This window comes from Taudactylus pleione, unplaced genomic scaffold (genome assembly GCF_031769625.1).
Source record: "Taudactylus pleione unplaced genomic scaffold, aTauple2 ptg000162l, whole genome shotgun sequence".
In the NCBI taxonomy this organism is placed as follows: domain Eukaryota; kingdom Metazoa; phylum Chordata; class Amphibia; order Anura; family Myobatrachidae; genus Taudactylus; species Taudactylus pleione.
The window spans coordinates 9,743,408-9,764,393 of record NW_028284564.1 but is presented as its reverse complement, the minus strand read 5'-3'; the positions used below and the strand labels follow the sequence as shown (position 1 = coordinate 9,764,393).

Genomic DNA, 20,986 nt, shown 5'->3' with positions numbered 1-20,986 from the left:
GCACAGGGGTAAATTGCAAGAAATTGCGAGATACCCCGAGTTCAAAAGGGCAGTATGGTGAAGTAACTCCAAGCAGGTGACGACAATGGGGCCCGCCCGGCGATCCTCAAAGGAGAGGATCCTGAGAAATAAACCGCCCTTTAAGGGGGTCGTGCAAGGGGCCCCGCACCAGATGGTGTCGCATACATAAACCTTTCTGAGTTAAAATCCTCCGCACTAATTCCTGCAGGCTATGACTTGCAGGATAGCAATAATGGGTGCAGTATCGTGTGCAATCTCCTGGTCAGATATATCTGACTATCTTGACGGAAATATTAAGCAGTGCCATACCGGTCCTGACTGACGCTAAGATTAGCTGCAGGGACCCATTATCAGCGTATGCAACTCACAGTTCCATCTAAAATATGGCAACGTGCAGCACGCAACAGTATGTGACAAACCTCACAGATATTAACAAATATATATATGTGAGGTCTCAGAACCACCCCAGGTACACCTGTATTAGGGCAGATAAAGAAAAGGGATAGATATACACTGACAGGTGAGAGAAAAAGCAGACAGTCAGCACTAGCATAAGTCACATACAATGCAGAAAAATATATATACATACATAAGCATGACATATAATATACTGCACAATGTCGCTACATTCAACTGCCCAGATTCAGTGTCTGGGAAGGCTATAGCGCTGTGTACACTCACCCAAAATGGCCAGGTACGCAGGGGGACTGGGCTCACTGACATCCTAAGAGTTCTGAAGCACCACAGAGAGAAAATGGCCACTGGAGACCTCAGAAGAAGCGCGGCCCGCGGAGGAAGCAGCTCAGCGACGCCAGACTGTATTATTGAAAGGCGCGCTGAGCTGAGGGGAGGAGCCGCTAGACAGGGAAGGCTTCCTCCCCTGGCTAGCAATTAACCCCCCGGGATGCCGGCTCCCGCTGCCGCTATAATCCCTGGTGGGCTGTGGACACGCGGGGTATGCCTCCATGGAGGGGGAGCCCGCCGCCACCGCTAGCGCCTCCGGTCTGTCCCCAGAGACCGGAGACATAAGGCTGCATATTCACACGTGGATCACCGCAAGCGGTGACCACGCAACTTACCTGTCCCCGTCGATCCGGCAGCAGCCGAGGGATTCCTCCAGAGCCCGGCTAGTACAGACTCTGGGGTCCCGCTGCGATCCCCAGATCTGTACTGGCGTCGCAGCGCCGGCGGGGTGTAGGAGCGGCAGCTCAGACGTCCATTTGATAGTCTGATGCTGCCGCTCTGAAGAGTAGTAAAAAAATAATAAAATAAAACTCTTTTAAGCTTAGGGGCTGCTAAGCAGCCCCCCTGCAGTAACGGTGACCCAACTCCGGCCGGGCACCAACTTAAACTGAGGTGCCTCTGGCTGGGGGGTGGGGTTATAGGGAGAGTGGACCCAAGTGCATCCTGGGAGCTAAAAGCTTTAACTGCGTGGTGCCCGGATTTGGTTCCCAACCTATACCCCAAGGTCAACCCTGTGGACCCCCTATGGACCCTGAAGTAGAAACAAGCATTTTTCCCTGAAAAATAAAATTAAATCATTTCTAATGTCTACAAAAAAGGTATCACACCAAAACAACTTTAGTTGGAAGGAAGTCCGTTTCAGCCTGTGTGTCTTCTAGATGGGTTTTGGTCTTTCCATTCTTCTTTCCCCATGAATCCTTACTAATATAATGTGTTCACCTGCAATACAACTTGCCCACAAGAGTTACAAGTTGCAATGACTAAAATTGGGTACACACTATACGATGTATACACAGCCAACAGAACGGCGCGATGGAACAATATATTGTACTCGTCGTACACAATACATGATCCAGTGTACGACTGCGCGATATATCGTTCCATGCTGCATGTAGCAGCACGACGTCGTTCATTTCATCGTCCCATCCACTGCGCAGCACAGCAGATAGGATAATGCGATGAATGACTGCAGTGCATGCGCAATCAGGCGTACACACTATACAATTCGCATTTGATATTTGCATGTTGCGACCCCCTTCAGAACGATATATCGTACGATATATCATATAGTGTGGACATTTGATAGAACAATTCTCATACATTAACCAGCACATCTATAACTGGAAATCATAACAAAAAGACAACTTCATTATTTAAACATTGTTTTTATTACTGTCCAATGTCCAGATTGCATATAAAAATAAGTTTTAAAAACGCAATGAAGGAAAGTTCTACAAATCTGAAACATAAAAGAGCACATCGTTTAAATATAAATCATAAATAAGATGCTATTTGTTACACTTACTAGTATATTTAAGTTTCATTAAATTAGGCGAAATGCATATATAACAATCTTTGTACTATAAAGATGAAGTGTTAATTGAATTATGTTAACACACAAGTACATTATGGAACATATGCTAACACTACTGAATTTTACCAGATAGGTGTACTAACATCAAGGTGTCCAAAAATTCTGGAAATGTACTTAGTGAAAGTGCACTGAGTAATTATAAGCATATATTTAACCGACCCAAGCTCCAAAGTTTGCATCTCTAGACAATTGTTCATATATATAAGAATCATCTCATTATCATGTATTATGTACACTCAACTTAATTTGGTTTCTTCTTTAAATAATGACCAACAGATTTCCTGAATACATACACAAACAGTTATATAGGGCACTGCAATGCAGTGTGTCACATGACTATATTCCTGAAAGGGTCAGTGAGGAGATAGATGTCAGTGACACCACGGTGTCAAATAAAGGTGCTAAAATATGCCGCACTGTTAGCAACCATTCAGAAATACAGTTTGATAAATACACGCCAAGAGTACCTGGTCACAAAGTAGCAGCACTAAAACAATAACTCAGCAGTTCATTCAATCTGTAATGGTAAGATGACTGACTCTAGGGACTACCTAGAACAGACCGACTATTGCAGTGATGGGTATACTGTAATGAAAGTAGGTGAGAATCTTAGGAATTGATTACCCTTTTAATTACCTAAAGTAAGGGAAGGAATTTACTATGTCACCATCATATGTGTTGTATAATTGATGAACATCAGTCGTAGAAGTCCACAATCAAAGACTGAAATCTGAATTTATTTTTGTTATATATATTTTTGTTATATATATTTTTGGTCAGTCAGCTTTCTGAATACACTTGCATCGCAAGAACTGACTGTTAAATTAGCTTAAGCTAGCTTCGGGGAGAGGGCTTGTGCATAGACAAAAATTCGGTAGGCACCAATTCAGCAGTGCACGCTAATGCAATACTGAATGCAGATGGAATCTGTGCGTGTGCAGGACCCGTTCTGCTCATGTGCAGAACAGGTCCTGTGTAATCGCACGCAGCCCCTGCTATGCATCAGTGAGATTAACAGGCAGAGGCATTTAAGGGGCGGTGCGGGGAGGGCCGGCATTCCCGGAAATGGGGGCATGTCGGCCCCGTTTTCTGGGAGTGGCAAGGCCAGGGTCTGCGTCCACGGATGCAGTTTCCTGGCCTCGCAAGCCGGCCAGCCTGCGATCCCAGTTACCTCTCGCCTGCAGTGGATGTCATACACCTCCTACGGCATTTACATATCTGCAAGGACGGAATTACAAAGCTGCTTGCATGTAGCTTTGCAATTCCGTCCACAACTGAATCACCCCCTATATTAACATTGCTCTTTTGCAATGCAAATCCCCAGTGTTCTCATCAGTACTGTACATTATATATTACAGTTTACAAACTCTTGAAAACCACAATATATTGCACTGTAAAGGGCGTCAAAGAAGCAGCATGGCAGAGGTGAACTTATTGGGGTTAATCGGTTGCACACACTTATTAATGATACATGACCTCCTATTCATTCCTGCCATGATCATGGCTGTATATACGGATTTGAATATTGAATAGCCTCCATGTTTTGAGTAAGATCTGGCCCTTTTGAGCTCCTTAAATCAGGACTAGTTGGGTGGTATGGGTCAGTAATTTAAATTTGTACGCTTCATATGTTAACATGGCGTTCCGCTGATCACATTTACAATAATAAGCAGTGGCAAAGTCATTTTAAAACACTACAGATTTGGCAACAATAAATTATTTTAGGTGTTATTTGCTAAAGGCAGAGCTCTTGGACTCAGATCCATCTCGGCATGTACTTAAGAAGTGGACTAACCTCCCATCAATGAAGACTTTGTACATTCTAAAATTATTAGCAATGGGTTATATTTATATACGGAGAAGATTTAAATGATGAGACAACATTAAAGATAAGTTCATATGCACAGTGAATGCCAATGTGCTGTATCACAAGAGAATGTATGTTCAAGTATGTGGGTAGATGGATTTATTTATATAAGTCCACTGGGTACATGGGATATTTATTGCATTCATGTACTAGAATACCACTCTTATACCAAAGTTCTGGGTCTGACAGGGTTCTAATCCGGATCAGACCCAGGACTTCATACTGCGGCACCGACCCAGGATATTCACACCGGAGCCGGGTCTGCAGTGACCCGGCTCTTCCGGCATTGCAGTCACCACCAAGCGCCACTGAAGCCGGTCAATCGGGCGGCATGCGGCACAATTCGGGTCATCGTGATCCTGCATGATACACTGCAGGGTGCCACGGGAACGACCCATGGCCAACCCTGCAAAATACTCTAGTTTGATCCCCGGGTGGAACCATTTACAACAGACAAAAATCCCGGGTTGAAGGGCATCAACCCAGGATCTTTAGGTCGGTGTAAAAGGGGTATAAGTTATCTATGAAATGTCTGGAGTAACAGAATCTGTTACTCCTTGTATAAACAAACATAGATAGTGTTACATGGTGCTGTATATTGTAGAAATATCTGTTGAACACAGTTGCCATAGAAAGTTCAATGCATTCTGTCTATACTCTATAAACTTGTTAAAAGGAAAGGTCCACCTATTTGGACTTCTTTTGTTTTTAAATGGTTGTATGTGAATTACAGACTTAAGGTTTTATTTAGCACATATAATGGCAAAATTCTACAAAAAGCATTTCATAAACATAACTTTAGCCTATTACTATACCTAACCTCTATTTTATGTTTACCTGTCATTTAGAGTATTATGCTATTCGAATTCTATTACATCAGTGATTTATTTTTTATTGGTTGACATTTTTATCCTGAAACTTCAGCAACTAATTTCACAGCTAATGTGTAAATGCGCAACAGTGTAAAAAAAAATGACTAATATTCTTCAGCTCAAACAATTCTTATAATTATAAAGAGCGATATTTTCACCTACTTCCATTCCAACACACTGCAAAATATGTTCTAGTGATTCACCAATAGCATCTCATATACATTAGTGTTACAAATATAGCTGCGGTGCATTCACAACTAAGCAGCAATACAATGGATCAGAGCATAGAGACCCATACATGCTGCTTCTACAAAACACTATTATTACTCTGTACATTTCACTGTATCGGTTACACACGAAAAATTGTGTATCGTCCAGAGACAACATAGCAGATGTTATTATACCTTTTGAAAAAAAAAAAAAAACATACATTGAACCAGCAACACCAACGCTACAACCATCATAAGAGTCCAGTACAGACTTTCTGCCAATGAAGTCCAATCATTTTGTGAGGGTAAATCTCTGATGAAGGCAATTAGAATCAGACTCAGCCCGCCTCGAACGAGAAACCACTGTAACACTTTGCAGGGAAAACTAAACACATTTCTTATCAGCCCACAACTGAAATGTAAAAAAATAGCAGCTTTTACATTTAGGTTCTAAAACAAATCATCTGATGAATTTGGAAGAGATCTGCTATCTCATTGGAACAACTTATTTAGGTTTGAGAACCCGACACTAGGGTTAACATTGTTTTTATATTTATGTATTTCATATCACTATCCATTTAAAAACAAAATAAAAAAAAATAGCTGCACTTTTTATTTAGATAGAATGCACAGCTCTAAATGTACTAATAAATGTCCTGTTTATTATGCTCCCTCTCCCCAGTATGTTGTCGTCTTCAGAGTGCTTATAATCATGGTCTAAACCTCTTCATCAACTATAGTAACAACAATAACTGCAGGCCATACAAAAATGTAATATAACATGTAGAATATTAATATCCTAAAAGAACAAACAATACAGCTAAACAAATATTCTGAAAATGTTTTGTTTTGTTTTTTCGCTAACTAGATAGATTGCAATGTTTAATAAAATTTAGTTTATCAAAATATGTTTTAATATGTTGTATTAGACGCTGAGCAGTATGGTCAAACATGGGGCCTGATTCATTACGGACTGCTATTGCGATCGCAGCTGAGATTACGCTCGCAGATCCACTGCGAAAATATGCTAATGTTTGCAATCGCAATGCCGTCGCAGCCTCACATGAGGACGCCTACTTCCCCTTACTCACATCCGTAATACTTAGCAAGTATGCAAAAACATGTGTACCAACAAGTAACATCGGAGCCTCACGCAATTGCTACAGGTCTGACCTTACTCAGAATTTGATAACCTGATTGCAGGCAGTGAAAACGCAAGCTGTGTATGCCATCGCAGTGTATAATTTATGCACGCCCCTGAAACGACATTCAAATGCACTGGCACGCCTGTGTTTCTCCACCGCCCCTTGTCACAACCCCCAAACGGTCAGTTCCTGTCAATCACTCTGCGATGGGTGTGCGTAATCACTGTAATCGCAGTGGAGCATTCACACACGCGCACTGTGATGCATGCACATAAAGCTACAGTTGGCTGTCTGCGTGCGTAAACGCAGTTGCAATCGGTAATGAAGCAGCAGGCCCATAGTGCGTACATTTTTTTTTTGAGAATCTTTTTTTTTTCTCCTGTTGTTATTGATGCAGGTGCCAGTAGTAGTCACTTATGGGCCACAATATCTTATTGCATGACATCAAATACTGTAATAAATTCGTTTTTCACCAGGAAAATCCACGTGTTTTATTTGTCTTTCAAATAAGGTCACTGCATTTTTAAGGTAATGAATCATATTAGAGATTCTGGCTTTAACAACGAACATCTGAGTGAAATACATGGACAACGCTACGCTAGAAATGGCCTCTGTCAACTGTTTACTACAAGAATTACTCTATGCTGACTAACAAACTGCAAATAGAAAATGATAAACTTGTATTTCTAATAAGGAATAAAAAACAAAATCAACACTTAGTCACAAACCCATCATTTACATGTGGAGACAGCCATTTTGTGGGACAAACTAAGGTCACTAGGAACTAGCGACATCATTAATTCCTAACAAAATGGCTGCCACCAATGTGTGTACATGATGGATCCACTGTAATAACAAATGTAGTTTTCAAATGAATGCGCAAATTGAGCAAACCTGAGTTATTATATTAATATCCATAACGTAAGCTATTCTGTTCCTCCATGTAGCAGACTCCAAACTGTAATGGCTGGTCCTTTTAGCTAATTTACTTTAACAACCAACAACTTATTTTGAATGCAGTGCTAGAAAGAAGATACTATACACCTAATTTGTAGCCTGTGGGGTGAAATAACTTGTGCTTAGCAGTGAAAGAACTGTATCCCTCATTAATTAAATTACACAATAGAAATTGGTGGCGATTGTGTGTTGTACGAAGGTGGTATTTTACAAATGTCTGGGTAAAATAATAAAATGCTCAACCCTACATATCCACTGGACATGCATATTGGGGTTGAAACAGAAGAAGTAAAAAAAAAAAAATAACCGTTTCATTTGTTCAAATACACCAATGTGGTCACTTGGTTTTATTGTAATAGCTGTCTTGTTCAAACCCTGTGCATTTTTCTAGCAGACACTTAACAAATATAATACAAAACAACAATGTATATGCTTGATGGAAGACGGGAAAAGCAGCATAAGTTATCGTCAATGTGGAAGAAACTAGAAGCTAAAGGTTTTGAACTGAAGTCCTAGCTGAAAGGCAGATTGTACATTCTATACAAGTTTATAAAAAAGGGGGGTATAGATGAAGTTTGGTTAATTTTCAAAAAGGCACCTCAAGGCTAAAGGCTTTTACAAATCTAGAATCCTTTCACTGGTCAAAATAAAAACAAACACACTTTTATTGCTGCTTTTCAAGTAGCATATAAATAAACTTCCATGTATTTCAGTCCCATACATAGGAATCTCCCTTATGAAGCCAAAATCCACTGGTAATGTAACAGAAGCAGTACGACTGCAATATTTTCTCAAGCGTGGAAACACAGTTACTTTTCTCTGTGTGCTTTCGAGTCTGTGGAATCATGAAAGAAGTTCTGGGGTGGAGAGAGTGCGACAATACGTGCGCTCCAGCTGCTGGAGTACCATTTTCTCAGGGCATTGTGGCTGGCGGCACTTAGGAGTAGAATGTGAGGACACTCTGGTGATTTCCACGTACAAGTAGTATGGGTGGGAGATCCTTAGAAAGAGCCTCTATCCATGCCATGTAAAGTGCACTGGACACTGCGCCTTTTCTTGCAACTGGAAGGCTCCTATCATTAACAAAGAAGAAACACATGTAAAGATATTCTTTTAAAAAAAACATAATGGGTCATTTATAAACTGTAAAAAACATGGGTGTGCAATACATAAAAGTGTAGATTCAAAACCTTACTACTATTGCGTGATCACCACCATTTTAACATTGCTCCAAAAGTCAATAACTATGGGGTGATTCAATTCAGAGGGATTCGAATAGCGCCGGGAAGTAGGTCCCAGAGCTATTCATTTCAGCACGCTGTTAGGGCGACTAAATGAAATCCGACCAAAGTGCCGGCCACAGAGCTGTTTTCTGGCTTAGCGCGGCGCTAAATGCCTCGCGGCCGGCACTTTAGTCGGAGAATTCTGGTTCTCCGAGTTAACTTGTAAGTGTCGGACTTAACAGCGCGCTGACTGAAATAGCTGCGGGACCAACTTTCCGGCACTATTCAACTCCCGCTGAATTGAATCGCCCCATTATTTAGCCTCATTTATTTTTTAAATCATGAGAACATACTTGTCTATTCACTTGGAATGTACGGAACACTCACAAATTTGGGGAGCTCTCCGGGAGAGTAGACTACACCCACTTCCCCAGTGAAGAGGGTTGTCCATGGCTTTATTTACACAATTCCCACTGAATTAAGTCATCGATGTTCCACTCCCCTGCGGCACAATGCTGCAGATCATGGCACCATACAGTGGGTTTTGTGCAGAAAAAGGCTGCTTCTCTGCCTGCAAACCAAGTAAATATACCCTTTCCACCCTCTGCATCTTATTTTAATATATCTCATCATAACACAGTGAAATCTAGTTATTGCATGTAGGTTTAAAAAATTAAAGCGAACGCCAGCATGCAGACACTGCAATTCTTATGTAGCCAACCTTATGCTTGTTGCATAAAAGCTACTCAAAAATACAAAAATTTCAGCAGCGTTTCAGAAAAGGAGATATTAGACATAGATCTGATTGTAGGGTCAGATATTATGCAACCCACCCCAGACTTGTCAGTAATCTCTCTGAAGAATAATGAAATAAGATGCTTTCTTAGCTTTCAGGAAAATGGCTGATCTAGAACAGCTGGCATTCCACAGCACAGCAAATGTACATAGAATCTCAGACATATCACATCCTAATCAGGTATGGAAACTTTGACAGCACATTGCAAAAGTATTCAGACACTTGGCCAATTCTCTCATGTTACTGAACAAATCCAACACGGACATTCCAGAAAAAGGTGGTTCTACAAGTAAGTGTGGGGATCCAATACTTGGAAGGCAGCAGATTCCCATTTTTTACCTTTTTAACATGTTTTCGCACTATAAAAAACACTCCAACATTTAAACAATTGTCCGAAAGCTTCTGCAATGCACTGAGTATATTGTTTTCAGTAGCTTTTGCCATATTTTATGATTAGTGGTTCTGACAGGAAGATCTAGGTGACTGAGTGATCTCCAGGACACAGGAGCTGCAGTTTCTTGTAATAACAGATATTATGAAACATGCATATAGTAAAATGAATTCAGTAAAATATTCAGTAATAGGATCTACTAAGGTGTAGAAGAATATTTGAGGAGAATCATAGTGTGACTGGATGTTTGCACGTTTCATTTACTGTATCATGCGCCTATAAATATGAAGAGAGGATTAGCATTCCCTAAAGACCATGTCTGCACCAACAATCTGTCTCAAAGCTGCAGGTGTAACTAGGGTTAATGGTGTCCAGAGAAAATTACTCCTTCCCCGCCCCCTGAAATTTGTTCTTCAAAATTCTTATATTTGTACTCAAATAAACACACATTGGTAACACTAATTAGTGAAGTGTGAGAGCAAGGCCAAGCCTCAGTGTGACAGACATAACTAGCAAAATGGAAATGTGAAATGAATGGCCAGAGGCCTGGGGGCTGCCTCTGCTCCCAAAAACTTTAGAAATTTTGTTAATGTGAAGTTAATTTTAGATGCATTTTTTAATTCTCCTGCCAACAAACATAATTCAACTGGGATAGAAAGGATTTTATCTCATGTCTTTCATAATTCAGAAACACCTACATAATGCACAGCTGGCATTTTACCTCAGTGAATGGGTTAAATATGCCAGTACAAAAATGCAAATGTATTATTTCTTGTTATCGTCACCTGTACAGCCATGGCCAAAAGTTTTGAGAATGACACAAGTGTTGGTATTCACAAAGTTTGCTGCTTCAGCGTTTTTAGACCTTTTTGTCAGATGTTACTATGGTATACTGAAGTAAAATACAAGCATTTCACAAGTGTCAAAGGCTTTTATTGACAATTACAATAAAGTTTATGCAAAGAGTTTATGCAGTGTTGACCCTTCTTTTTCAAGGCCTCTGCAATTCGCCCTGGCATGCTGTCAATTAACTTCTGGGCCACATACTTACTGAGTGGCCGCCCATTCTTGCCTAATCAATGCTTGGAGTTTGTCAGAATTTGTGGGTTTTTGTTTGTCCAAGCGCCTCTTGAGGATTGACCACAAATTCACAATGGGATTAAGGTCTGGGGAGTTTCCTGGCCATGGACCCAAAATTTTTATGTTTTGTTCCCAGAGCCACTTAGTTATCACTTTTGCCTTATGGCAAGGTGCTCCATCATGCTGGAAAGGGCATTGTTCATCACCAAACTGTTCTTGGATGGTTGGGAGAAGTTGCTCTTGGAGGATGTTTTGGTACCATTCTTTATTCATGGCTGTGTTCTTAGGCAAAATTGTGAGTGAGCCCACTCCCTTGGCTCAAAGGCAACCCCACACATGAATGGCCTCAGGATGCTTTATTGTAATGCTTGTAATTTTACTTCAGTATACCATAGTAACATCTGACAAAAAGGTCTAAAAATACTGAAGTTGCAAACTTTGTGAAAACCAATACTTGTGTCATTCTCAAAACTTTTGGCCATGGCTGTATACACAGCTGTGTTTCCATAGGTTTATGTTGCTCGCACATACGAAATCTGATATATGTAAATGTAAATCTAGATCTTACAACTTTAGTTATAAAGAACACAAATCTACGATGCAATGTATTCCTGGAATTGTCTGGAGGTCACTAGGGGTAACCCCATGTGCAGGTTATGATGCCGTTTTTTTTAAATATCTTAAACGTTTTTTAGAAATGGGTTGTATATGTCACACCTAACACCCTCTTTTTCGCCCTATAGTTTAATGGTTCTCATTACCTGAAGACAGGAGCGGATTGCCCCGTGAGCTTGTATTACAACAGCAGACTTTTATCAATTCTATTGTCCAGGTTATGAATGCCCTCCTCCCCAGCATACATGTCCTACCGGTGGCACACATGAGGGGGTAGCTGGGCAATGGCAGATGCGAAGGCAAGTTACAGAAATCAGTTAGGAAATGTACAGGGGAGAGGAGGAGGAGGGAGCAAGTGTGACCACGGAGAGAGTCTGTGTGTATTCGCCAATGAGTGGGAGAGAAAGCAGATGTGCTGTCCATACACTCAAAAACAAGAGATATGGTAAGAACTTACCTTTGTTATCTCTGTTTCTACGAAGTCCATAGGGTCCACAGGGTTGACCTTGGGGTATAGGTTGGGAACCAAATCCGGGCACCACGCAGTTAAAGCTTTTAGCTCCCAGGATGCACTTGGGTCCACTCTCCCTATAACCCCACCCCCAAGCCAGAGGCACCTCAGTTTGTAAGTAGCCAAAGGCCAGAGGAGGAGAAAAAAAGAGAGAGAAAACTGGAACACTCGATAACCATACTCACAGAAATGGGAGACGGAAAACCGGTGACCAGCCACACAGCCCATTTGAAGCCAGGTGCGTCAGGGCGGGCGCCCTGTGGACCCTATGGACTTCGTAGAAACAGAGATAACAAAGGTAAGTTCTTACCATATCTCTTGTTTTCTACTTCAGGGTCCATAGGGGGTCCACAGGGTTGACCTTGGGGATGTCCCAAAGCAGTTCAACCAAGGGAGGGGACGCTCCTGTGCTGAGAGGAGAATCCGCCGCCAAAAAGGAAGCATCCGGAGAGGCAAAGGAAACCAATGCCTAGAACCTTAAAAAGGTGTGGGCAGAAGACCACGTGGCCATCTAGCAAGGCAAAACAGCCAAGGCGCCACAGCGAGCCACCCACGAGGGTTACATGGCCCGAGAAAAAACAAGCATCAACAACAGAAAGGCCTACCCATGGGTAGGCCCCTGAAGAAGACATACGAGGCCGTCCAGCCAACATTTGGCCATAGGCCGGCCATCCTTTCCTGTTAAAACCAGAAATCTCAGACCACCAATAAGGAGTCCGATTTCCGTCAGGAACTTGAATGGATCACATAAATCCACAGAGGCCGGACCACAGTCAATGAGGCCACACGAGCCGATAAGACCGGGGACTGAATGGCCTCACCATAAGTTCCAGAATAATATGGAACCTAAAAATCACTAAGAAGAAACACAGGGTGAGAGCAACTCACACCCTGACAAGATGCCCTCCAGAAGAGGGAGCCACATGAGAACGCTCCCAATTCCGACACTCACCTGGGTGATATAAACTCCCTGAGAGAAAGCCAAAGCAATAGACCATGTAATGGCAATCACAACCAGCGGTTCCATTAACTTTCCCCGGAGTCAACGAAGAACACTACTAACTCCCAAGGAGTCCCTAGGGAGGACAAATGGAGGCATAATCCAGAAAACACTCCAAAGGATGAACTGGATACCAGAGCGGAGCAATTCCATATCTTAATCATACTGACAGTGTAGAGATCCGCACTGTCAGGAAGGCCAGGCCGAGGGTGAAACCCAAGCCAGCCGGAAGGAATGCCAGAATATCTGGAAATCCTGGACACCAGAGGATCATATCGACAGGTATAATACCATAAGAATTATGGCTGCCACAGTTTGTGGTAGGTCCCAGCAAAAACTGATCCATGTGCTCTAATCATTCCAACGATGACAAAGCCAGGGAAGCCGTAAGACCACTGTAGGGACGCAGTCAAAGACAAACGACCCAGGTCCAAGACAAACCCCAGGACCCTGAGACAACAGGTCTGGGCAGTGAAGCATCAGGAATGGAGTATCGATGGAGAGACTCCGAAAAACCAAGTACCCCTGACATCTGGGGCAATCAGGAGCCACCAGCAGGAAAGCATCTCCGTCTCGATTGAAACACTTCCCTCGAGGAAGAATGGAGACCGGAGAACACAGGTACGCAAATTGGAAGAACTACTTCACCGACAAAGAGTCACTGAAGGTTGCTTCAGAATCCCCAGAGTTGGACTGTAACACCATAGTGTGATAGAGTCAGAAGGCCATGAGGGTCACCTCAGGAGGACCCCCCCCCCTGCTCACCCGGAGATGAAACCTCTCTTGGGGAAGAGACTAGTCCCCTGGATGCACGTCGTGACGGCTGAGGACTCCCGCTTACCAATGGAGAGCACCTGAAATGAACACTGTCGAGATGGTCGGGAGGAGACCCTCAGACAATGTCCGAATGTATGACATACCTGACATTGCCACCCAACGAACAGTATTGCTAAAAAGGAAGCCACTGTTCTGACCCTGTCGGACTGAACTTTTTCAGGTTCACCGGGAAGCAAGGGTTATGCCAGAGTGAAGGCCCAAGACAGGCTAAAGTTCCAACCAGTTAATTGACAGGGTGGAATCGACAGACATCCAACTGCACTGAAATGGATGCGAACCAGACACTGTCCTTAGCAAAGAATACCCTGGACGAGATGGCCATAGTCACCCGAAAAGGGACCGACTTGCCTCCGGGGAGAGCATCATCGTTTGAACAGTGATCAGACAGAAATAACTTGTTCCATCTGGAGATAAGCCAATTATGGAAAGGCCTGGAATGGAACTAAGCCCATTCCACCCTTCCAAAGGCAGACACTGAATAGTGGACCATGCATCCCAGAGTGTAAAGACATATGTCGACTGCGCAGACATCCATGTACTCCTAATGGAAGAGTGGAGATGCCGTCTTATGCCAGAAGAATTCTCAGATTCTGAGAATCCAGCAGGGCTCCTAGGTGAAGAATACCCAGAGAGGGATGCAGGGAGGACTTTTTCCCCATTGATTAAACGTCTGCAGTCAACCCCCCTGTCAGTCAGTCAGACCCGGCTGTAAAGTACCCCGGTGATCCTGCTAAGAGCAGGAGGCCATCCAGGTACAGGAGCATTGGGATATACTGAACAGAAGAACTGTCAGAAAATCCAAAACGCTGGTAAACCCCTGTGGGGCTGAGAGCAGTCCCAACAGGCAGAGCCCGAAAAATCGTAAGTGCTGTGATACAGCAAACCTCAGTCCATGCTGAGGTAAGGTCTCTGTAAGTACCCGTAGGCACGCGTCCTGTATATCCAGTGATACCATAAAGTCCCCAGGTTCCAAACATAGTATGATGGAGCATAGGGATTGCTTCCTGAGCCCAGGTAGCTTTAGGAACTGGTTCGGGGAATTGAGACAGAGAATAGGCCAAAGAGGACCATTCAGCCACCGCACCAGAAAGAAAGCAGAACAACCAGTCCCTCGCTGAGAAAGTGGGGATGGCCCAATTAGCTCCGCTTACCGCAACAACTGTATAGCTTTCTGGATTTGTAAGGCCCTGTTCCGAATAAGGGCCTGCGTACCATCACATGGAAATAGGCCGCCTGAGCAAAGAGAGTGCGTACCCTCCTACCCACGTAGCCGCGGCAACTAGACACTAGTACCGGGCAAACTGAGAAATCGCCATCTCCCAGTGGTAGGCCTGTCTCGTCAGGCTGACGATATATCCGTAGGTTCAGAAGCAGGATCGGCTGGCAGTCCAGGTCTGCTCGGAACTGGATATGTCGGCCCTTGTAAAGGCCGACAGTCTATGAAGAAACAGACCTTTAGGCTGACCCAGAGGACAAAAAGACTTAATAGTCTGAGGCCCCGTAGTGAGCATAGCTGACGGCGGGAAATTTGTACTGCCACTGTCAAGGTCAGGACCCAACAAGATATACCCTATAGATGGTATCTGCACCTCTGCATTCCCAGAGCGCAGCCATAGGGTATTACGGAGGATACCGTCGCAGCCGGAACTCTGAAAATTAGGAGCTGGTATCCAATATAGGCATGTCCACCTATGACAACTGCATATATTACGTGAGCAACCAAATACATTTGAACCCCAGACGTGTTGGAGGGGAAAAAACATTACAAATGCATCAGCTCAGTATGCAATAGTATTAACCAACCATGCTATCGCCATGGTAGGATGGGTAACAACCCCTGAAAGCGAGTATACTGATTTCAGGCAGAGTTACCACCTACGGATCAGAAGAATCCGACCACGCAGGAATGGGAGGCGTAGTAACGTCTGTAATCCGACGAGTAACACGCCCATCCACCCCAGGAGGGGCTCATGATGACCCTCAGGGAATTTGGGACAGGAGACCAAACACTGTTGTAATACCTCATATCTGGCAACAGCCAGAGTCCCGCCATGCGATCCACCCGCTAGTCAGCAACAGGGACCCAAAAGGCACGTAATACTGAGGGTGTATGATACAGGTGCAGAATGGACCTGCTACCAGCCCTAAAACAGGGATAATAATACTTGAGATAGGCTTACCCCCGTGTAAGAGGGAAAGAGCCCAAAACAGTATCCAGTTCACGGTAGAGCCAAGTGGGAAGTAAGCACAGGGCGTCAACCACGCCAATTTGCGTTTCATAGAAAAACGACATCCACCCAGGGTGGCTGTTGTGGTAATCCCTGCAAGGGGCATGACAGACTATTGTGGCACCAGGGGGAATTCATATACTCGAAAAACCCCTGTAGGGAGCGGTAGTCTGTGTCACAGGCGAAGAGTGCAAGAAACTGCGAGATACCCTGAGATGAAAAAGGGCAGTATGGTGAAGTAACCCCAAGTGAGGTACAACAATGGGGCCCGCCCGGCGATCCGCAATTAAGAGGATCCCGAGAAAACAAACCGCCCAAGGGGGTCGTGAAAGGGGCCGGCACCCGATGACGCCACATACAGAACCCTTTAAGAGTTAAATCCTCCGCACTAACACCTGCAGCACATGGCTTGCAGGATAGTAAAAATGGGTGCAGTATAACGCTCTATCTCCTGGTCAGACATATCTGACCAAGCCTTGTGATCAAGCAGCGCTATACTGGTCCTGACTGAAACTAAAAATTAGCTGCAGGGACCCATTTTCAGCGTATGCAACACACAGTTCCACTCAAAATATGGCAACGTGCAGCACGCAACAGTATGTGACAAACCTCACAAATATTAACAAGTATATAAATGTGAGGTCTCAGAACCACCCCAAGTACAGCTGTATTAGGGCAGATAAGGAAAGGGATAGATATACACTGACAGGTGAGAGAATAAAGTACAGTCAGCACTAGCATAAGTCACATACAATGCAGATATATACATATATACATAAACATGTCATAATATACTGCACTATTACACTGCATGCAACTTACCCAGATTCAGTGTCTGGGAAGGCTACAGCGCTGTGTACACTGACCTGATGGTGAGGTACGCAGGGGGACTGGGCCAACTGCCATCTCCAGAGATCTCTGCTGCACCACAGAGAAAATGGCCGCTGGAGACCTCAGAAGAAGCGTGGCCCGCGGAGGAAGCAGCTCAGCGACGCCAGACTATAGATACTGAAAGGCGCGCTGAGCTGAGGGGAGGAGCCTCTGTAACAGGGAAGGCTGTCTCCCCTGGCCGGCTATTAACCCCCGGGACGCCGGCTCCCTGCACCGAACACTAAGTCCCTGGTGGTCTAGTGGACACACGGGGTATGGGGGGCCCGCCGCCACTGCCGGCGCCTCCGGTCTGTCCCCAGAGACCGGAGGCACAGGACTGCATTTCAAATGCGCGGATCACCGCAAGCGGTGACCCGCGCCTTACCTGCTCCCCGTGGATCCGGCAGCAGTCCTGGGCGCCCGCAGAATCCGGCTAGTACAGACTCTGGGGTCCCGCTGAGATCCCCAGATCTGTACTGGCGTCTCAGCGCCAGCGGGGTGACGGAGCGGCAGCTTAGACGTCCTATGGACAGTCTGACGCTGCCGCTCTGAAGAATCCAAAGGAAAAATAAAAAACTCTGTCCTTTAGAAAAAATAAAGCTTAGGGGCTGCTAATCAGCTCCCCACTGCACTAAACGGTGACCCGATTCCGGCCGGGCACCAACTTAAACTGAGGTGCCTCTGGCTTGGGGGTGGGGTTATAGGGAGAGTGGACCCAAGTGCATCCTGGGAGCTAAAAGCTTTAACTGCGTGGTGCCCGGATTTGGTTCCCAACCTATACCCCAAGGTCAACCCTGTGGACCCCCTATGGACCCTGAAGTAGAAATGGCAGACAACCCATGCCCGCGCTTCCTATTTACTGTTGCCCAATGCATGTGCCCTTCTTGTCCCACTCTTGTTACATCACTGTTTAAAGCACTATCAATGGAAATCCAGCAGGGGGTCATCAATATAGTAACCTCACAAAGCAGATAATATACTTTTTATACTATTTTTAGCTAACATATAACATACTGATGTAAACTTACATGACAATGACATTGGCTGTGCTTGAGTGCTCTTTCAACAACTCATTTAACCGGATCTGACGGTGAGTCTAGTACAAAGCAGAGAATGAGAAACAACAGGTAAGTACAGGAGGACGGATGAAGGAAGTTACTTTGACAGACGGTTACATATTAAAGAGTCGCTGTCACTTGTACATAATTACACATAGCTGAACAGACAACACAACTGAACAGGTGTCACATTTACTGTGCTAATACAGTATACATTCTAAATATAAAATTATGCCACCCTATCTCTATCTGCAAATATCCATGTGTATTACTGAGAAAATGAACATGCAAAGTACTACCAGGATGCTCACTGCACTCCTCAGGGGTTGTTTGAGACAGCAAATTACAGTCAGTGTGCCAGCCTGCAGCACATTGGCTTAGTGTGATCACATGAGACTACAGTCACACAATCTTTGGCACAAAGAACAGCCTAACACAAAAGCTTGATTACATAATGCTTAAGGTATTTTAGAGTGAAATGTTATAAAAAGTTAGTGGCACAGGTTTATCTATAGCCAAACTCCCAAGAATAGCACATACGATTCTAACTGGACGCGGTTATTAGGTTTTTAACCTTATTATTATTATTATTATTATTAATAGATACTTCAAAAGACAATGGCAGGTTTCTTTTTTTCCAATTATTGCACATAGATTTTCACTGTTTGGAATAAATTATTTTTTATATTTATTAGGATAACTACCGCATCTAAAATAATTTCTACCTAAAACCCCTTTACATGTAACACTACAATTAATCTGGTGAAAATTTGGCACATGTGAGAAAAAGTTAGATTCACATCAAAAACTCCTGACTGGATCACTAGCATACAGCAAGAACAAGACTGAACTTTGACTAATAGTATATAAATGATTAGAACACTGCATACACTATCGGAAGCGCAAGGCTAGAGCAACAGGGCGGACATCACCTGGATGGCGGAGGCTCAGTACATGTGACACATACAGCCTTAAGGAAAAGTATAGTTGGGGTTCCTTAAGATTGTGATGATAATTGCAGATATTATATACACACATTACACATATATACCTTTGTTTTATACAGTTCTAGCTCATTATCGGTTATTCTCCATGGTTCTTCTTCTTTCATTTTGTCAGCTACATCTTGATCTTTTTCATCTTCATGCAATCTAAATGGTTCAATCATCTCCTCAAAAGCTGCCACACTGAAAGTCACAAGGAAAGACAGATAAAAATACAAACTGGAAACGGCACAATATTTGTATTTTACTTTGCCTAGAATAATTAAAGCATAGTCACCATCATTTTAAGTTTTGTGGGAGATTTAGGATTAAAGAGCTGTCCAAAATGTACTGGTTTAATACAGTCATTGCTAATCTGCTCGTAAAAACTAAGCTCCAATCATTTTTCCGCAATATAATATAAATAGACAAAGAACTTAATTAGGCTATTGGCATCCATGGGAATCGGATAGTTCCCATACAGATCTTTCCTACAAAACTACAAATGCAATTGATGCTTACAAAATGACAGAAGTTGGAGAATCATACTTATGGGGTGTGACAGACTAAAGAGAGAACCAAATCCTGGATTTGCTACAAATGATTTTGACAAAGCCACATAAGACACAATAAACACAACTCCAAGCAATCCATGTACTTGGCAAGCTCCCTGCTCCTTAGATATAATACATAAAAGGTGTTACTAACAGCTTATTTATCATATATTGTTGGCCATAAAAAGCACTGAATTAAATATATAGTCGATAGCAGACAAACTTAATTGAACATGTGGCTTTTTCAGTGATGTCCCCTATAGATTCGTCTGTATGTATTCCGGGTAATTGGTAAAGCACTTAGTGCCATCTGTCCCAGCGGCCACTCTACACCCATTTGAAACATATGTCTAATGACATCATTCTACAACATAAATGACATCATCCAATATCAGAGTACAATCCTGAACAGATGGTAACAAAGTGATTTACTGTTAAAATATAAATACCATGCCATGGTTACACCACCGACACCCTGTTATCTGCTTAACTCACATACATTAGTAAAATTACATTTAATATCACCAATGCCGGAGGACCATTAGGAAATAATAAACTTGGCATGGCCTAGGCTTCTGCCCTATCAGATACGGCACTCATTAAACACCTCAAGGCTGGGTAGGTCTGAAATAGATGTTTAGACTGTGCCATCAATATAACAGCCAAATGCTCCTGTTACTTGGCTAGAATTAAGATATGGTGGGAGTTTATGGCCCCATGACACCAAGAGACTAGTCAAAAAGCAGATTATCCCGTTATTATAGGGATGACAAATTCATTCCAAGTGCATAACAAGCAGTTATCCAAAAATTGGTTTACTACAATGAACTTGCAATAAAGCATCATAGTATTTATTGTTTTAATGAAACCTTTTAATGCCAAAAATACAGATATATTACTGAATCTAAAAGAATGAAGAATAAAATGAAATTAAAACTATGCTGCTTTTCTTCGTAATAAAGACAAATCATAGTAACCTGCTGACTATGCTCAAGCTGTGCGCAATTCTGTATCATTTTCAACAAGCAGGACACAGAATGGATGGGCTGATGCAAGGAAGGCTAACCCAGCCCACTTCATCTTTTATGTTACAATAAATCATCAAGCAGAGGGAAAGAGGAAGAGGACATTATAAATAAATAAAACACGCACATAAGTGATCAATAGTATAGTTAGCAATATAAATACAAATATATCACAAATGAAAAACACATCATACTTTTCTTTCTTTGGCTTTGTGTTGATATCACCAAGGACCATGATGTCAGAGAAGTCGATTCTAAACTTGCTAAGTAATGTTGCCATCCTGAAAAGACACCATTACAATTGTAAGCAATACAAATGTGTCATATTTACCATACAATCTTGGAGAAAACTGCAGTAAGTAGTAATACAGATGTGTCCACATACATCTATTCTCTGTGCGCTACA

The 20,986-nt window shown here is 43.0% G+C and overlaps 1 protein-coding gene across 3 annotated transcripts in view; it reads right to left on the bottom strand.

Moving 5' to 3' along the window:
• Positions 1-2,134: 2,134 nt before the first annotated feature.
• Positions 2,135-20,986, bottom strand: part of SLC12A2 (solute carrier family 12 member 2) — a 119,611-nt gene continuing 100,759 nt past the window's right edge. For all 3 annotated transcript variants that reach the window (XM_088475112.1, XM_088475115.1, XM_088475113.1), the window contains 4 exons: positions 20,775-20,861; positions 19,070-19,205; positions 17,989-18,056; positions 2,135-8,482 (listed from right to left, as the gene is read on the bottom strand). In XM_088475112.1, coding sequence (XP_088331238.1) covers positions 8,347-8,482; positions 17,989-18,056; positions 19,070-19,205; positions 20,775-20,861 — 427 coding nt within the window. In that variant the 3' untranslated portion in view covers positions 2,135-8,346. The remainder of the gene's footprint in view (positions 8,483-17,988; positions 18,057-19,069; positions 19,206-20,774; positions 20,862-20,986) is intronic.